The sequence below is a fragment of the Mesoplodon densirostris genome, chromosome 18, assembly GCF_025265405.1.
Source record: "Mesoplodon densirostris isolate mMesDen1 chromosome 18, mMesDen1 primary haplotype, whole genome shotgun sequence".
Taxonomy (NCBI): Eukaryota; Metazoa; Chordata; class Mammalia; order Artiodactyla; family Ziphiidae; genus Mesoplodon; species Mesoplodon densirostris.
Genome location: NC_082678.1, coordinates 64,698,149 through 64,717,675, shown reverse-complemented (window position 1 = coordinate 64,717,675; position 19,527 = coordinate 64,698,149). Strand labels below are relative to the sequence as shown.

Here is a 19,527-nt window from a genome sequence, read left to right as displayed (position 1 = left end):
CATGCTAAAGCAAACAAACAAACAAACAAACAAAACCTGTAATTCATCATCTGAGCTCTATGCCAAGTGAAATATGTTCAAACAAACACAGTAACACAGTGAGGTACTGCAGCAGAGCTGCTTCGTGTGTTTGTAAATAAGGTACATTTAGCAATGAGCAGGAATAATGCCCATGGATACAAATGTGACATAAAACACATAATGACTGGGACGCATTTAACATGTTGATACCCAGCTGATCTCAGACTTCAAAATGTGGCAGCTTCCCCAAATTCTACAAAACCTTCCAATCTTGCAGAGAGGTTTTTAAACCTTTTAAATTGGATACACATTTCTTCAAGGAAAAATTAAATTCAGAGCCAGTGATTTGAATCCTTTCTTCCAAAATAAATCTCCAATTAATTAAACACCATCTTTTAATAGATTGCAAACATGATTTAGCTATTGTCTATCAAGTTTAGGCATTACATTACCAGTTAGTTAATCCAATTACAATCTATATTTTATATTTTCCACCTTTCACAAATGCAAAGGAAATCATCCAACAGTTCTCAGATCTTCAAACAGCTGACAACACAAAGCATGCCAGATATAAATATTTACACCATCAAAAGTAAATGTTTCCAAAATTCCAAACTCCAAAGCATTTGAAAATTGATTTGGATCAGGTATACTTTACTAAATTGAAAATATATTTTTTAAAATCACATAACAACAAAAAAACACCAAAAGATAGCATAACTTATGAATGATTTTTAACTCCAGCTATCTCTCATTCTCTTCTTTCCCAATAAATTTTAGAGAGAAGCTTTCCTGAATTAGTTTTTTTTTTTATTTCTTTCACATCAAGATTTTCCTCTAAGATGGTCTGATGGAAAATGAAACTTGTATATTCACTGTTTGTGTTATCTTGCTACATTTTCCATCCCACTCCCTATGTATTTTTTACCTAATAAGGCTTTAAATCCTTGTCATACTCAAGAAAAAATCCAGTTCCTTAACGTGGCCTCAGGATCTCGCCTCTACATTTTTCTTCCATCCTTATATCCTCATCAACTCCTCTTAGGTCTGTTCTTCAGCCTTGATGGCCATCTTTCAGGTAATTTCTGAAATTCAGGTACCAGCTTTCCTTCTGCTTTGTGTGTGTTTACTTTTTTTCATTTCTCAGTTTGCCCAGAATACAGTTATGTCCTCCATCACTCTCTCCAAGAAAGAAAGAGTGATTGCATGCTCAAAATTGCAATTTGCCCTTTTTATATACTGGTCAGTGAACCTATACATGCTCATGACTTGATTTGAATGATTCAACATTTTAAAGAGAGGTATATGTAGAACCCAAGTCAAGTTCCTTTTAGGGTTTGTAAAATAAAACTGCAATTGGAACAATAATTAAGGTAGGTTAGTTTTCTATACAATCAGAATAATAAACGTCATGAACTTATATAGGACCTTTTTACAAAAGTGCTTCCTAAGTAATATTAAAACAGCACATAAACACTACTTAGCTAAATAGTCTCAATCACATGCAAGATCCTTTAAAACTTGCCTTGTGACCAGAATCAAAGTCACTAACAAAATTTTGATGGGTCATTAGATTTTTCAGTGAGTGTGTGAAAATTATGTGATAAGAAAAAAATACAATATATCAGAAGGTGAAAAGATTACTTACAAACTTGTGGTAATTAAGGTGAACAGACTGCATAAGGGGAGTAGAAAGCAGAGCCCAAGGAGCCCAACCCCTGGAGAATCAGCCACCAGCAGTAGTGAAATTTATCCAAATTTTAACCCCAGTTTCTTGCACACAAATGATTTTCCATTCCTCTTGAGTTCACAACAGCTAAATCACGTTCAAACACAATTTTCTGTGTGTGTTTTTTCCACCTTCAACAATCTACTCAACAGTAAGGGTAGATAACTAGAGATAACCAGAAAAAAAACAAAACCTCTAGATTCCAGTGATGAGGAAACCCCACGGACATTATGCTCTGCCACAAATTAAGGAGGAGCTCATTATGGGGGAAGGAGAGGGAAGAAGGGATGCTGATGTGAGAATCGGGAAGCATAGTTCAGCATTTCTGTGCAGGAGCTATGATTCTTAGCCAGCAAGCCATAGTAAAATTAATTACTGATTTTCTTATAAATCATCTAACGTGATTTTTGTTTGTTTTTCCTTCCAGGATGATAAATGTCTGATTTTACTTTTGTTAATTTTTTTTTTCACTTTGTTGAGGTTAAAAGAAGCCCCAGTAAAGAGGTTTCTGAGAGGAAGAATTTTCCCAGCATGATATGCAGGGGAGGCAATGCTGTTTTCTGACTTTCTTTCATAAGCTACCAAGGGATAGGACTTCAGGCAACATCCAGGGAATACAAAGAAGTAATTAGAAGCATGAGGGTTTGACTAGGTAGAGAGAAAAAGCATGATTTACACATAATTATATTTGCTGGCAATAGGCCTGAGGTCTGTGATATTACTCCTGGGTGGAAAGACAAACTCATCACAGAGACCAAGGACTGGAAGGCTGGCTTTCAGAATCAGCATCTCTCCCTGTCCTCAACTTCATGATGGAAGCAACATGGCTACTTACCTTCCTGCCCCCAGTGTTGATGCGAAGGGGCGTCAGAAAGGGGTCAAAGATCATGTGACTAGTCTCTATATTGATTGGCGACTGCCGTTTCCCCACAGAGCAAAGATTCCAAGCTGAGTTCACCAATCCCCAGAAAGAAGGAACTAGAAACAGAAAGAAATTTTAGAATCAGGCCGGGGAAACAATGTAAAAAGAGCTATGGCACAGAAGTCATAAAATCAAAGAGAGCCACCCAATGTTTCCCACACATAGAGATCCTTGGGTGTTGTTATGGCAGTTTCCTGTCCTGAATCTTGGTCAATTTCTCTAACTCTTACCTTCATGATGTCTTAAGATCAGATTATTTTGTTTTTGACCCATTGACTCTGTGGCCTCTTTGATAGGTATAGCTAGCATTAATGACTTAATAAGAAGATGGCATAGTCCAGCCACATCATCTTTTCATATTGAGGTACACTAAATATATAGCAGCTCCTGAGTTGATGCTCTGATTTTCTGTTTGGCAGGAATTATATGGGAATCAACCTTGTTCTAGATATAAAGTTTTATAAACTTTTCAAAGAAGTAGCATTCAACATATATAAGGCATTTATTCTGCTTGTTGTCAAGACCATACTGAGGGAGTGAATTATTTTATGACCCCCAATCAATGCCAGACAGGAACTTGGCAAGTTGACTTAATGTACCATCAGCTGAAGAATGTGTTCATTGATAAGCAGAAAAAGATGGCATTGAGTGCTGAGTGCAAATATATGAAGGGAAATCATCCACTCATTTTCAGTGTCACATTAAATAATCTATTAAAATAAATTTCTGGACAATTTCCAGTCCTATTTTCTTCTGTTTAAAAAAGTTAGCAGAGCAGTGGGGTAGCCAACCTACTAATTTTACATCAGTGAAGATCAGCGACTATATCTTCAACATTTTCCTGACCCCTCAGTATCTTTATTGAGACTTTAGATCCATGTGTCCTTTATATGCCTCTGAGATTGTATGATCACCATTCAATCATCCATCCACAGCATCCATCAGTAGTCCATTGAGCTCCTATTGCATGTCCAGCACTGGGCTAGGTTGAATTTTGAAGAAGGCAGATGCATGTAAGAACAATTACCATACTGGGGGTGGGGTACAGTATGAGGTTAAGTCAAGTGTATATGAAACTCTAGATGAAGGGCACCAAAGCCTGCAGCAGTGGAAGTGGAAACAGGGAGTGATTCCTACAGAAGATGAGCCTAACGATAAAGTCACAACCCTCTCAAATGTACGTGTCCTCTCAGGAACTCAAAGTTAATACAACCTTTAAATTACAGCAGCCATTATTCCTTCCCATGTCATGGATGGAGAAAACTGAAGCAAGAGAGGTGTATGGCAAATACCTGTCAAAGATACTACGAAAGAGAGAAGTTTTTGACTGGATGGTATGTCTAGTCCCATCTAAATTCAAAATTCTATAACCCTTTTAATTGTTACAGCCAATTATTGGGCAGAAGTGATAAAAACAAGTTCCTTAGAGTCTTAGAAGAATGTTTCAACACCAAAATAAGGTGGGCTTCATTGTGAAATATGACAAATAACCTAATTTGTCTTAACCCCTTGGCAATAAGCCTCTGGTAGATCCACCCCTTTTAATTAAAAAGTTTGAATTGACTTTCCAGCTATAACAGATTTTCAAAATGGCAGCAATGGCCAGGGTTACAGAGAGAGAAAGAGAAGGAGGAGGAGGGGAAGGGGAAATAGATAGAAGAATATGTACATGTGCTTCCTTGGCACTTTCATTTCCCATCATTATTTAAGCTATTTTATCTCTGCAAGTCACTTTATCTTTAGAAGATACCATGACCTAACAAAATTATAATATTTAAGGAAGGTCTTGCATTAATAATGTATTTAAAAAACATAAACTTCTATCATCTCTAAAACGCTCTTTTAAAATCACTGACTCAATTTTATAATTATTCTTCAATCATTTCAAGTTTATTATAAAAATAAAGCCTCCATCAGTGCATGTTCTTACCTTTGATTTTCAGTGATGCACATAAACATGGCAGATGTGAGGTTGCCAGGGATACAGTCATGGCACTGCCACAAATTATCTGTGTGCTCTTAGATAGTCATTTATTTCTTGGGCCTTGGTTGGTCTCTATGGCCTCTGTTGTAGGCTGAATAATGGCCCCCTCCAAAGATGTCCACATCCTAACACCAGAACCTGTGAATGTGTTACCTTACATTGTAAAAGTACTGGACAGAAATTACTAAATTAAGGATCTTGAGATGAGTAGATTATCCTGGATTACCTGGACCCAACATAATTACAAGGGTCTTTTTTTATGAGAGAGGTGTAGAAGGATCACAGACATAGAGAAGATATTTAAGGATGGAAAGAGAGGTCAGAGAGGACAGAAGATACTGGCTTTGAAGATGGAGGAAGGGGACATGAGCTAAGGAATGCAGGCGGCCTCTACCACCTGGAATAGGCAAAGCAACAGATTCTTCCCCTAGAACCTCCAAAAGGAACACCAGCCTGCTGACACTGATTTTAACCCCATGAGACTCATTTCAGACTTCTCACCTCCAGAACTCTAAGATAATAAATTTGTGTTGTTTTAAGTCACTAAGTTGTTATTATTTCTCACAGCCACAATAGGAAACTAATACAGCCCCCTTTATCTTTAAAATCCTGTGAGACAAGAACCTCTTTGACAATCAGGCCATCTACGATGTCCTGGGGGACCTTCCCAGGAAGGCAGATTCATAATAAACATAGTAAGAGACGATACATATTGCATTTCATATACTCCCATGACAATTATTAACAAAAATAATCAAATCTTATAAATGGATTACCAGAATGATGTTATATGGCAACATGGGTGGGTAGATGCTTCTGTGCTTTACAAATAAACTTCACACCCCAAAATTACCCCTATAAAAACACAAACAGCAAAAATGTTATGTGAACGTATGATTTGTTTTTATTGGGCATGGCACTCTTTGTTTTTTTGTTTTTTTTTTTCTTTTTGCGGTATGCGGGCCTCTCACTGTTGTGGCCTCTCCCGTTGCGGAGCACAGGCTCCGGATGCGCAGGCCCAGCGGCCATGGCTCACGGGCCCAGCCGCTCCGCGGCATATGGGATCCTCCCAGATCGGGGCACAAACCCGTATCCCCTGCATCGGCAGGCGGACTCTCAACCACTGCGCCACCAGGGAGGCCCCAAGGGCATGGCACTCTTTATGACAAATAGTTTCAGGGTTTTCTATACCCACTTCACTATCGAGGCCTGTGTGTCTTGTTCTAACCACCTGCTTTGACAATTGAGGGTTAACTGAGAAACACTCTTCCTTGCTAATCTGTGACCCTCATTAGCTCCACTCCTGAAGAGGTATCAAAGTTTATTCATCACTGGATTGTTCACTTTAAATCATCCGTAAATTAATAGTCTTTCAGAAATAGAAGCCACCTTAGTGGTCATCTAATCTAAATGAATAAACAAAATTAAGGCCATAAAGGCAGATAAAGTCCTCAACCCAAGGCCACACAGCCAGGGAGAGGAAGGGAAGGACAGAGTAAAGACTGGTCTCAAGACTCACAGTGCTCTAAATCCCTTCCACCCAGTAGGCTTCATACATGAGCAGGTTATTAGAGTCAGAGTTTCAGAGTTAAATTGTTGTTATGGCCATTGTAAGACTTTTGCTACCATTTCTCTTTTGGTAAATCAAGAGTAACATTAATGCTTAGTCTCCAGTTAAAATAAATTTCAAGTGCAAAGGTTTAAATCAAACTGCTTTAAATATCAATCATCCCAAATAAAGTTAGGATTTTTAAAAAGCCATTAAACTATAGCTGGGTAGAAACAAGGCTTCAATTCAGGCAAGATAAGATGTGTTTGTGTCTCATCTGCAGAGCCTCAAGGAGAGTTAATGGGGATGACTGCTCATGAAGAGCTGGGCTAGGCAAGGTTCTAGTCCAGATGAAAGAAGTCAATGCTCTTAGAATCATTGTTATGTATTGAGACAATAATTAAGGTGTCAAAGCTAGTCCAGGGACCTTAGATGCCAAAAGGGACCAGGAATAGGTCTACAAATATCATGTAATCTAGGTTCTAGGGAAATGCTATAGGAGGAAGGCTGTGGAAACAGAAGCATCGGGTGTCCATACTTATTAGATCATGGGAGTGAGCCAGTACACTTTACCTTCAGAGCAAGGCTGGACAAATGAACTAAGGCTTCAAGATTTAGAGTAAGAAACTCTCCCTCTGGATTTGTGCAGAACTCTGTTATCCCCATGTTTCTAATACGAAACTATGCTCCATATTTCTGATCCTTCAGGTTTATAAACTCCCCATGTCACCCCTGGGAACAGAAGTGGCATTGTAGAATGCTATGACACTGCTTCTATTTCCAAATTTAGAGAATCATTGCTGAATTATTTTTCTCTTAATTCCCATGGTTGTCCCAATAAATCAAATTTTTAAATTTTCTGTCATTTTTTTTAAAGCATCAGTTATGGTTTACGAGCTAATGCAGTGTCTTTTTCTAGCTTGACTGATACAACGTACTGTTGAGAAAAAAAATGTGAAAAAGTAAAATTGAGTGAGAATTACTCTAATTAGTAAACAACTGGTCTGAAATGTTTGAATGGTACCATCTCTAGAATCCTTTTCACACAATCTTATAATTTACATATAACCTAAAATAGACACCTGACTTGGATATTTTTGCAAATTAATTTTCACAGAGCCTAAACAATGGAACTTAACTGCTGCATCACAGCTATGTGTTATCTAGCCAAAACATTTCCCTGTGGCAATGCTGTCATTGTGACCATAAATTACAAAACCCAATGGTCTCTTGGCTCTGGGTCCAGTGAGCTATGAAAATGCTCAGTGACTGATTTCAGTTACTTAAAACATGAGCCTTGGAAAATTCAAAACCTATCAGTTGCTTATTCAAAAACCAGTGAAACAAAAAGCTCAAGTTTGGTTTATTAACACATGATAACCCTCAGACAAAACCAAAAAAGCTCCTACTAAAATAAGAAAGAGTTTGATGGGGCTTCCCTGGCGGTGCAGTGGTTGAGATTCCACCTGCCGATGCAGGGGACACGGGTTCATGCCCCGGTCCAGGAAGACCCCACATGCTGTAGAGCAGCTGGGCCCGTGAGCCATGGCCGCTGAACCTGCACGTCCGGAACCTGTGCTCCGCAACGGAAGAGGCCACAACAGTGAGAGGCCAGTGTACCGCAAACAAACAAACAAATAAATAAAATAAGAAATAGTTTGAGAGAGCAATGAACTAGAGGGATCAAGTTTGATACCGAGTTAAAAATTGTCTCGATGACATTTGTATCCTATAGAAAATGCTCCAAAGTCAGTCTGAGCTTTTAGACATCCTTCTTGTTCGTTTGTCCTGAATTGTCATTTGTCATCTCAGCAGAATTTGCAGAGACCATGCTGTTATGGCAAGGAGTTTGACACTTGGAATTAATTTATGCAATTTATGTGACTTGCTAAATCCTATGGAAACAAGATAAACTCAACAAGTGTTTATTGACAGCCTATTATGTGCCAGACATTAGGCTTGACACTGAGAATTCGTGCAGCAAATATTTACTGAGGACCTACTCTATGTGCCAGGCACTGCCATCAGTTCTGGGTAGTCAGTAATTAATAAAACAGATATGGTTCCTGCTCTCATAGATTTTGCAGTCTAGTAGGGAATATGAGGGATAGTGTTTATCTCCAAGTTTATATATGCATATCTATGTAATTAGAACTATTTGCAAGTATGCTGTAGAAACAATTAAAACAGTAATGAACTACAGAATATAGTATGGATTAGGGAGATAACCTAGGTAGAACGGCCAGGAATAATTCCTCTGGAGGTGACATCTAACAAACCCTGGAAGGACTGAGAGGAGTTGCTTCTGAAGAGTGGCAGGGGAGAGGGTGTCCAAAGAAGAGGAGAGGAGCAGGTCTTGGCAGAGAAGAGCCTGATGTGTTCAAGGAGTGGAGAGGAAGAAAGTTAACCTGAACTAGATGAGCCAGATGAGAAAAAAAGTGAGATGAGATGAGGTTGGCCAGGTATACCAGGGACAGGAACTTGCATTTTACTCTAATGTATTAGAAAGCAACTGAGAATTTGGGGCAAGAAAGTACCATGGTCTGGTTTATGAATTAAAAGCCTTGGTTGGAATACAGTCAAAAGTGAGCTTGATTACCCTTGGAGTAGTTTGAGTAGGAGAAGGATTGGTTTCTAGGCAACAGTCGGGTTTTTATGAGAATTTAATCCTATTGCTTTGGGTTTGTTTAAATTCTATCTCAAAGGCACAACTAATTGAATGTTTTAAAAACTATTCTCTTCAACATATGTTCCAATAAAATAGCATTTTCCTATGATGCAACTAGTGCACTACAAGTAATCATTTGAAGCAAGGAATATTTTCATGAAGAGATTCAGCTAAGGCAATATTTGCTAGCTTTCAAGCAATAAACTAAGTTCCCAACTTTTCGGCCAAAGGAAAGCAATTGCAAGTTGGGAAAATGAATACTGGCATAAAACATATTTTCAGTGAATTCAATCCTTACAAATAAAGGCTTCTGCTTCAATATAGCCATCTCTACTGTAGGGTTATAAAGCATATTAATACATTTAAAATAAGAACTCATATCTTTTCCTTGCTCTTTTCCCTACCAGAGCTGATTTACTGTCCTTTTCCCTATTCTCAACTCTAATAAATCTCCACTTTGAGCCATTATTAATGAGCATGTTTGAAACACTCACTGCTGCAGGATTTTTGCCCCTTTCTGATTTCAAATTTATATCAAGGGGGAACTGGCTTTGAATAACTCCTTTGCTGCAATTCCTCTTCCATTGCTGGGACTCTGATTCATATTACATGGAGGGCTTCTAACTAGGGCTTCCCATTCTCTCACTTGGGAATCTCTAAAGGGTTGGAAATATCCTACTTAATACATAGTAATTAATTTGTGCATTCACCTAAAAATAATTAATGGAATATCTCCTATGAGCCAGATTTTTTTTAATGCTCCCACTCTAATGAAGACCTCTAATTGTGGGAAGACAGGCAAGCTAACAAATCATGCTATAATAAAACATGAGTTATAAGTAAGGTGTGTGAATATTAAAGTCTAAATGGAGACAGGGGAGTAAATTGACCCTGACCCTTTCCTCAAGTGATGGCATCAGCCTTCCTAGCAGAGGAGACGTTTGAATTCATCCTGAAAGTATGAATAGAAACTACAAGCCATACAAGTATTATAACTAGTTAAAAGACTAAAGTTTTTCTAGAAACTGAGACAAATTATTGCTGGAATTTGAATAACTTTTATGCAGGGAGATTTTAAGCCACTGGATCTTCTGACTTCCCCAACTGGGAGAGTTTGTATTACATAGGAGAAAGACCATGAGCTATCATATCCTTACCATGCAACCTTGAGCAGGGGGTTAAACTTCTATAGCCTTAGTTTTTCCATCTGTAAAATGAAGATGATACTTCACAGAGTTGTTGGGAAGATAAGTGAGAATATGCTTATAAAATGTCTAGCATAGTGTCATTTCTATAATAAGTATTCAATGAATGTTGGAGAAGGAGTCCCGTGAGGGGATGTTGGGGAATGGTGTGGCCACCAGCTCTGTGATCCCACCACCATAACATTCCAGAGATGAAAAGGGTAAAGGTTCCAGGCAGGATAAGGAAGAGAGAAAGGTTTCATATGCCCACACAACCCAACCTGAAGTCAGAGCAGGGAGCAGTCTAGGGCATAGGATTGGTCTTTCAATTTCATACTTTTAATGAAACGTGAAATTATTTATTGGATCTATAACTCTCAATGTCTGGATGAATGGAGGGAGTTAGCAGTGATATGGGTCATCCAGGATGGTTTTATCTACAAAGAAAATAATTTTAATTTAGCTTTTGGAAGTTGGTGGATTATTTGTTTGTATAGCAGCTTCATCCTCCTGTTTGGGATTGGTTCTAATATGCGAACTGGCTTGCATCCTTGCAAGCACATCAACAGAGGGTGAAGTGAAAGGAAGCAAGGGGTAGTTTTCATTTGCTGATCAGTCACCATAACCTCTGTGCTAGGAACTTGACATATCTTATCTTGCTTAATCCTACCCACAATTCTGTGAGATAATATTACTGTTACTTTGTAGATGAGAAAAATAAGACTTAAAGAGGTTATATGACTTTCCAAGGTCACTTGGCCAGTAAGTAGAGGGACTGGAATTTGAAATCAGTTCTTTTCTCCAAAACAAAGAAATAACAAGACAGACAAAGGAAGCAAAGTAATGCATGTGTGGTAACATGTGAAACAATACACAGGCATATAAAGCAAGAGGTAATCATCTCACCCTCCTTCCTTCCAATGACATCCATGAGGTAATTGGTGTGAACACTTTATTAGGCATCATTCAACATCTTTCACTATGCTCATACAAACACATTCAAGTACCTATACACATAGAGAAGTTCTATTTATAAAAGTAGTTTTTGTTTCAAGTAACAATATACCATGAATGTCCTCTATGTCAGTCCTTCATAGAGCTACTCATTCATGTGTAAGGCTACAGAGCTTCCATAGTTTGAATGCACTGTACTTTTCTAAACCATTTCCTAAATGAAGACATTAAGATTGTTTCCATCTTATTTTACCATGAAAATCAATGCTGCAATAAATAGTCTCAAACATATACTTTTCATACTAGTAGTATTGTGTAGTGAAGGTATGTACATGCTTTATTTTAATAGATGCAGCCAGGTTACTTTAAAAGATACTGGCAGTGTCTATAAATATTTATGCTCCTATCAGCTATGTGTGGTATGTCCACTTCCCCATAATCTCTATAGCACTGAATGTTATTTATTTATTTGTTTGTTTGTTTACTTATGGCAATCTAATAGGAAAGATGGGATTTCACTGATTTAATTTCCATTTCTTAACTACTGCCACGGTTGAGTATCTTCTCATATGCTCATTAGCTATTTGCATTTCTCTTCTGATCCTATTCTTCATGTATTTTTCCCTGGGTTATTTGTGTTTTTCATATGACTTTTAACTATCATTTGAATTCTAGAAATATTAGCCCTCTGTCACATGCTATAAACATTTTCTCCTAGCCTATTATCTGGCTTTTAAGCTCATTTTTGGTATTTGGTTATCTAGGTATTTTTAAATTTTATATGGTTGGATTTATCAATCTTTTTGTGCATAAGGTTTCTCTGTTTTCTCTATTATTTGATATTGCATATCCAACTAGAGTGTATGTAAGTATTTTCCTAAATATTAAAAAAATATTTTTACTGTTACAGTTTTTACAATTTTATTTTTAAAATCTATCAGAGATTAATTTGTATATACTTAGACCACAATCTGGGGTCTAATATTTTCCCAGATATAAACTGAATAATGTCATTATTATGTATTAAATAAACAATCTTTGTGACCAATTGAGTGTTACTTTTATCACATATTAAGTTTCCATATACATTAGATTTGCTTCCAGTCTTTCGGATTATTCAACTTATATTTATATTCCTGTGTCAGTGCCATATTGTTTTGAGTATAGTTACCATTTAAGGTCATTTATAAGATCAGGCTTCCTGATCAAAAAGCCTGCTCTCTTTCCCTGCTACCTCTAAAGGACCATACATGCTGCAGGGAAAATTACTAGGATTAATGACTCTAGGAAGTTAACTGTGTTAAATTCTGAAAAAAATTCACCAACACGCTATTAGATAACAATTCCCTACAAATTCAAACATCTGGCAAAACACTCTTAAAATCCTGCAAAACATGTGGATATCTTGAAATACAGTGTCCCTTATCCATATCTGTTTGAGTATGTAAACATCTTCCTCTCTTTCTCTCCCTCTAATTCTCACTCTCTCTCTATATGTGCACAAAATTACCATTATACAAATGTCAAAAGTAGGCAAATGATGAAAGCCCTCCTGCCCAGATGTGTGTGGAGATCAGTCGCCATTTACAACTTTTCAGTGTTCACATTTGGGCAATCCTTCAGAAATCTCCAGCCGTTACAGTCTGTCTTGACTTTGGCATGTATTTAAGGCATTTTCTTTACTATTTGCAAAAATAAGGGCTCAGTTATCTTCATACTACATCCGGAAAAATAATCTTTGTGCTATCCCTGAGTCTTCGGGTCCAAACACAGTAAAATTGGTCACTAAACAGGGAACAAAAACACACAAATGATCTGTTGGTCTTTTCCCAATTCTGTACTGGGATGGATTGTCCAATAAGCCTGCATGCATTTTCTGTTGAGATGCTAGATTTAGCTTCTTTGACATAGTGACTTCTACCAACACATTTAACTTCTCTTCTTAATTTTCCTATTTGACTTTGACATCAACATGCTTCCTATTAGCAGGCAATAAAACACACAGGCATCTCACTAACTGTAGATCTCTATCATCCCCAAAATCTTATCAAAGATCAAATCTGGGTGAATTCTTTGCTTTCAAATGATTCTTGTCCAACCAAGGTACCACTAGCCTAATCCAGGTTCCCAATGCCATGTACTTTAGTTTTTGCAACAATTCCTTAAATTCCCCAACTCCAGGGTAAGTTCCACATTACAAATGATATGAGAGCTGAGCAGACACAGAAGAACCATGACTGGAAAACAGGCTACATCTCTGGTTCACAACACAATTTAGTGCACAGCAAGGGTCAGGATTAGATTACTCAAGATCTGTGTTGTCTTGTAGCCCTAGAGCTCTGATTCAGTGCCATCATTACACCATCAGTTCCCATTCCAATCCTTGGCACACTCAACAACTCAACAACTACTAATCAAATGTGTAGATAGATAAATGGATGGATGGATGAGAGGAAACAGGACCATGCTGTCTGCTTTGGGTCTTATTTTCTCCCCGATGCTTGTCATATTACAGTTCTTCAATACAGTTTGTGGAATGAATGGATGCACATCATTCTGTTTCATTTCCAGACCCTCAAAAACACAGTGTGCTCATTCCTACTTCTGAGCTTCTTTTCCCCTGTGCTTCACTGAGGTATAATTGACAAATAAAAATTGTATACATTTAGGTTGTACAACATGATTTTTTTAAGGTTTACAAAGTGATGGTTTGATATACATATACATTGTAAAATGATTATCACAACCAAGTTAATTAACACATCCATATAGTTACCTTTTCTTTTTGAGGTGAGAACCCTTGAGATCTACTTTCTTAGCAAATTTAAAGTATACAATACAGAATTGTTAACTATAATCACCATGCTGTACATTAGATCCCCAGAATCTATTCATCTTATAAGTGTGTGTGTGTTCTTTGACTTACATGTTCACGCTCTTTAGATCCTGGCAACCACTGTTCTACTCCCTAGTTCTATGAGTTTGAATTTTTAGATTCCACATTTATCTTCTTTTCTCTCTTGACCTTCCCCTATCAAATCCTATACATCCTACAATTCTTAATTTAAATCCCAATCCCTCCATAAATCATCCTTTACTGGTTAAGTCATCACTCTGGATTTCTAGAGAAGCTGGTTAGATGCCACATAATTTCATATTTAATTACACATGGTTATATTGTTCAATGTTTTGCAAACTCATTAATATCATTTTCTAAGTAGAAGAAAGCACCTCAAGATCAGAAACTTGAACATAGCACAACACCTGATTACAGGGCCTAGACCTATAAAAGATAATTCATGAAGTGATTGTTCAAGGTGAAATCTCTCTAAGGAAAATTTAAAAATAATTTTTATTAGAGTATAGTTGATTTACAATGTTGTTTTAATTCAGGTGTACAGGATATTGAATCAGTTATACCTATACATATATCCACTCTTTTTTAGATTCTTTTCTCATATAGGTCATTACAGAGTATTGACTAGAGGTCCTTATTACTTGTCTATTTTATATATAGTAGTGTGCATATATCAATCCCAATCTCCCAGTTTATCTCTCCCCCACTTTCCCTCCTGGTAACCATAAGTTTGCTTTCTACATCTGTGACTCTATTTCTCTTTCATAAATAATTTAACTTGCACCATTTTTTTTTTAGATTCTACATATAAGTGGTATCATATGATGTTTGTATTTCTATGTCTGACTTACTTCACTCAGTATAACAATCTCTATGTCGATCCATGTTGCTGCAAATGACATTATTTCATTATTTTTTATGGCTGAATAATATTCCACTGTATATATGTACCACACCTTCTTTATCCATTCCTCTGGCAATGGACATTAAGGTTGCTTCCGTGTTTTGGCTATTTTAAATAGTGCTTCACTGAACATTGAGGTGCATTTATCTTTCCAACTATGTTTTTCTCTGGATATATACACAGAAGTGGAATTGCTGGATCATATGGTAGTTCTATATTTAGTTTTTTAAGGAAGCTCCATACTGCTCTCCATAATGGTTGTACCAACTTACATTCTCACCAATGGTATAGGAGGGTTCCATTTTCTCTGCACCCTCTCCAGCATTGTTTGTAGATTTTTTGATAGTGGCCATTCTGACTAGTGTGAGGTGATTCCTCATTGTAGTTTTGATTTGCATTTCTCTAATAATTAGTGATATTGAGCATCTTTTCATGTGCCTGTTGGCCATCTCAATATCTTCTTTGGAGAAATGTCTATTTAGGTCTTCTGCCCATTTTTTGATTGGGTTTGTGTTTTGATATAGAGCTGCATGAGTTGTTTGTATATTTAGGAGATTAATCCCTTGTTGGTCGCTTCATTGGCAAATATTTTCTCCCATTCTGTGGGTTGCCTTTTCGTTTTGTCTAAATTTTCCTTTGTTGTGCATAGCTTTTAAGTTTAATTAAGTCCCATTTGTTTATTTTTGTTTTTATTTCCATTACTCAAGGAGGTGGATCAAAAAAGATATTGCTGTACTTTATGTCAGAGAGTGTTCTACCTATGTTTTCCTCTAAGAATTTTATAGTATCCAGCCTTATATTTAGGTCTTTAATCCAGTTTGAGTTTATTTTTGTGTATGGTGTTACAGAATGTTCTAGTTTCATCTTTTACATGTAGCTGTCCAGTTTTCCCAGTATCATTTGTTGAAGAGACTATCTTTTCTCCATTGTATAGTCTTGCCTCCTTTGTCATAGTTTAATTGACCATAGTGCATGGGTTTACCTCTAGACTTCCTATCCTGTTCCATTGATCTATATTTCTGGTTTTGTGCCAGTGCCAAACTGTTTTGATGACTCTAGTTTGTAGTATAGTCTGAAGTCAGGGAGCCTGATTCCACCAAGTTTGTTTTTCTTTCTCAGGATGCTTTGGCTATTCAGGGTCTTTTGTGTTTCCATACAAATTTTAAGATTTTTGTCTATTTCAGTGATAAATGCCACTGGTTATTTGATAGGGATTGCATTGAATCTGTAAATTGCTTTGGGTAGTATATTTATTTTGACAATGTTGATTCTTCCAATCTAAGAACACGGTATATTTATCCATCTGTTTGTATTGTATTTGAGGTCTTTCATCGGTATCTTATAGTTTTCTGCATACAGATCTTTTGCCTACTTATGTAGGTTTATACTTAGGTATTTTATTCTTTTTGATGCAATGATAAAATAGATTGTCTTTAATTTCTCTTTCTGCTCTTTTGTTTTTAGTGTATAGGAATACAAGAGATCTGTGTGTATTAATTTTGTATCCTGCAACATTACCAAATTCATTGATGAGTTCTAGTAGTTTTCTGAGAGCATCTTTAGGATTTTCTATGTATAGTATCATGTCATCTGCAAACAGTGAAAGTTTTACTTCTTCTTTTCCAATTTGGATTCCTTTTATTTCTTTTTCTTCTCTGATGGCTGTAGCTAGAACTTCCAAAACATTGTTGAATAAAAGTGGCAAGGGTGGACATCCTTGTCTTATTCCTGATCTTAGAGGAAATGCTTTCAGTTTTTCACTATTGGGAATGTTTTTTGCTGTGGGTTTGTGGTATATGGCCTTTATTATGTTGAGGTAGGTTCCCTCTGTGCCCAATTCCTTGAGAGTTTTTATCATATATGGGTGTTAAATTTTGTCAAAATCTTTTTCTGCAACTATTGATGATCATATGTTTTTTTTTTTTTTCAGTTTGTTAATGTGGTGTATCCCATAGCTTGATTTACATATACTGAAGAATCCTTGCATCCCTGGGTTAAATCCCACTGGATTATGGTGTATGATCCTTTTAATGTGTTGTTGGATTTGGTTTGCTAGCACTTTGTTGAGGATTTTTGTGTCTACGTTCATCAGTGATATTGGCCTATAATTTTCTTGTTTTGTGGTATCTTTGTCTGGTTTTGGTATCAGGGTGATGGTGGCCTCATGTAATGAGTTTTGGAGTGTTCCTTCCTCTGCAGTTTTTTGGAAGAGTTTCAGAAGGAAAGGTGTTAACTCTTCTCTAAATATTTAATAGAATTCACCCGTGAAGCCATCTGGTCCTGGATTTCTGTTTGTTGGAATTTTTTTAAATCACACTTTCAACTTCAGTATTTGTGATTGGTCTGTTTATATTTTCTATTTCTTCCTGGTTCAGTCTTGGAAGGTTGTACCTTTCTAAGAATTTGTCCATTTCTTCTTTGTTGTTCAATTTATTGGCATAGAGTTGCTTGTAGTAGTCTTTCATGATCCTCTGTATTTCTGTAGTGTCAGTTGTAACTTCTCCTTTTTCATGTCTAATAATAAAATTAGAAATCAATAAATATTTGAGCCTTTTCCCATTTTTTCCTGATGAGTCTAGCTAAATGTTTATCCATTTTGTTTATCTTCTCCAAGAACCACCTTTTAGTTCCCTTGATCTTTGCTCTTGTTTTCTTCATAAAATAATTTATTTCTGCTCTGATCTTTATGATTTCTTTCCTCTTACTAACTTTGGGTTTTGTTTGTTCTTCTTTCCCTAGTTGTTTTAGATGTAAGATTAGGTTGTTTACTTGAGATTTTTCTACTAAGGTAATTTTAAAGAAAAGCATTTGTGTTTGAAAAGACACCAGCAATGAAATGGATTTACTGATATTTTGATTCTTCTCACCAGCTGGTTCCCTAACATATGCCCAGACTTATGAAGCCCTTTGCAGTTCCAATAACATGTCTTGCCTACAGTGGTTCCACTGCCTAGAATGCCCTTCCCAATAGCCCATGCAGAGAACACTTTCTCATCTTTCAAGGTGAAAGTCAAAGAGCCCTCTCTAGGAAGACTTCCCTATCTGTTACTCCCTCCACTCTCCAGTCTTTGAATGGATCTCACACCGATATTTGTGCAACTAGGGAACTCTTTTATTCTAATACATCTTGTTGCAATTTTGTACATGTCTGTCTTCCTAATAAATGGAAATTTTTTGAAAACAGACTTCTGTCTCTAAATCACCATTGTTATGCACAGTGCCCAGTATATAATAAATTCATAGACAATGTTGTTTGAATTTTTAAAAAAGGATAAAAAGTAGTGAAGACTTGATATACACAGGTGGAAGAAGAGATAAAAGGTGAGGAGTAGGGAGGACTGCATTTTACTGATCATCTACTTTGTGACTGTCCCAGTATCAGGCATTTACTCAGGATGTGTATTTAATGTCTGGTCACTCTCCCCAAATGAAGTGGGAAGATAAGTACAAACCTATGGATACGGTCTTAACTATCTAGGTTGTGGAATATGAATACCAGACACAATTAGGGTTTGATGGCATTCTTATCAATGTAAAAATCCAAATTTGGGTTACCAAAAGGAATAAAGAAAAAAGAATGGTTCGAGATGAAAAATCAAAGGAAGAAAGTAGATAAGTGAGGAGACTTTCAGTAGGCAGTAAGAAGAGGAACAAATGAATTTCATGAGTCAGGCAGTGAGGAGACAGAGAAGCATTTTATTTATTTCTATGTCCACGGGCATGGTATGCTCTGAACTTTCAAAAGTATAGCCTGGGGCAGAAATTTGATCCATTTCTTATACCAATCATGGAAGGTAGATTGAAGGCTGCATCAAATGATCATATTGGGAAAAGAAGTAAAGTGGTACCACCACAGGAGACCATGACATTGGTCAATATGGCTTTAGAACATAAAATAATGCCTACCCATGCTGGTACTTATGTTTCCATCTTTAAAGACATTTCTCATTTTCACAGGGCATTGTACAAAGATTCAATTATAATGAATGTAAAAGTGCTTTGTAAACTGTTACACGTTCCTAATTTCTCAACTATTCATGTTTAAATTGCAACATGCTTACAATGGTCAACATTTTTCTTGGTCAATAGGGTCTCTGCATTTCAGTACAATTTTGCTCTCCTGGCAGTACAACTCAGGTTCACGTACTAAATACAAGGAATAGATCTTTGTTGTAATGCTTGCTCAAACAGATAATATGAAGGCTGGACTTTTCCTTTATCATCATTTAAGGCAAAGTGTGATGCTTAATAAACCATGCTCCAACTTATGGCTTCTCCAGGAGATCCATGGCAACACACCAAAAGAAATTCATGCTGATCTGAGTGAAGCATTCTTTGAGACTGATCCAGCTTAGAAGGCTCTCTCAAATCAATGGTTTGAGACATTAAAGTCCGAAATCTTTTGGGAATAATGAGAGTATGAATTTTCCTCATTATTGTTGGCGGCTCCCTGGTCTTAGTGGAGAAGAATTCAAAGTGCCCAGAGAAAACACCAGTTCATAATGACAGGAGATTAAAATAACATTTGCGTTTTAAAGGCTCAGGTGCCTAGGAAAGTTAGCAAAGACTTTCAGAAATATATCCAGAAATATACAGTCAGAAATATAATCAGCAGTGAATAGATCCTTAAAAGTTTCCTCTGTAAGCAGCCTGAGTCTCAACTCAGTTCTGGCCATCACTTCCTGCTTTTGTCTATGCATTAGGAAATCAAGAAAAATCAGCAAAACCCTCACTTTTGCAACACTTTAAGGCTTA

General features: G+C 36.8%; 1 protein-coding gene across 1 annotated transcript in view; it reads right to left on the bottom strand.

Moving 5' to 3' along the window:
* Positions 1–19,527, bottom strand: part of CA10 (carbonic anhydrase 10) — a 524,382-nt gene that overhangs the window by 367,173 nt on the left and 137,682 nt on the right. Inside the window, exon 3 of the mRNA XM_060081980.1 lies at positions 2,586–2,728. Coding sequence (XP_059937963.1) covers positions 2,586–2,728 — 143 coding nt within the window. The remainder of the gene's footprint in view (positions 1–2,585; positions 2,729–19,527) is intronic.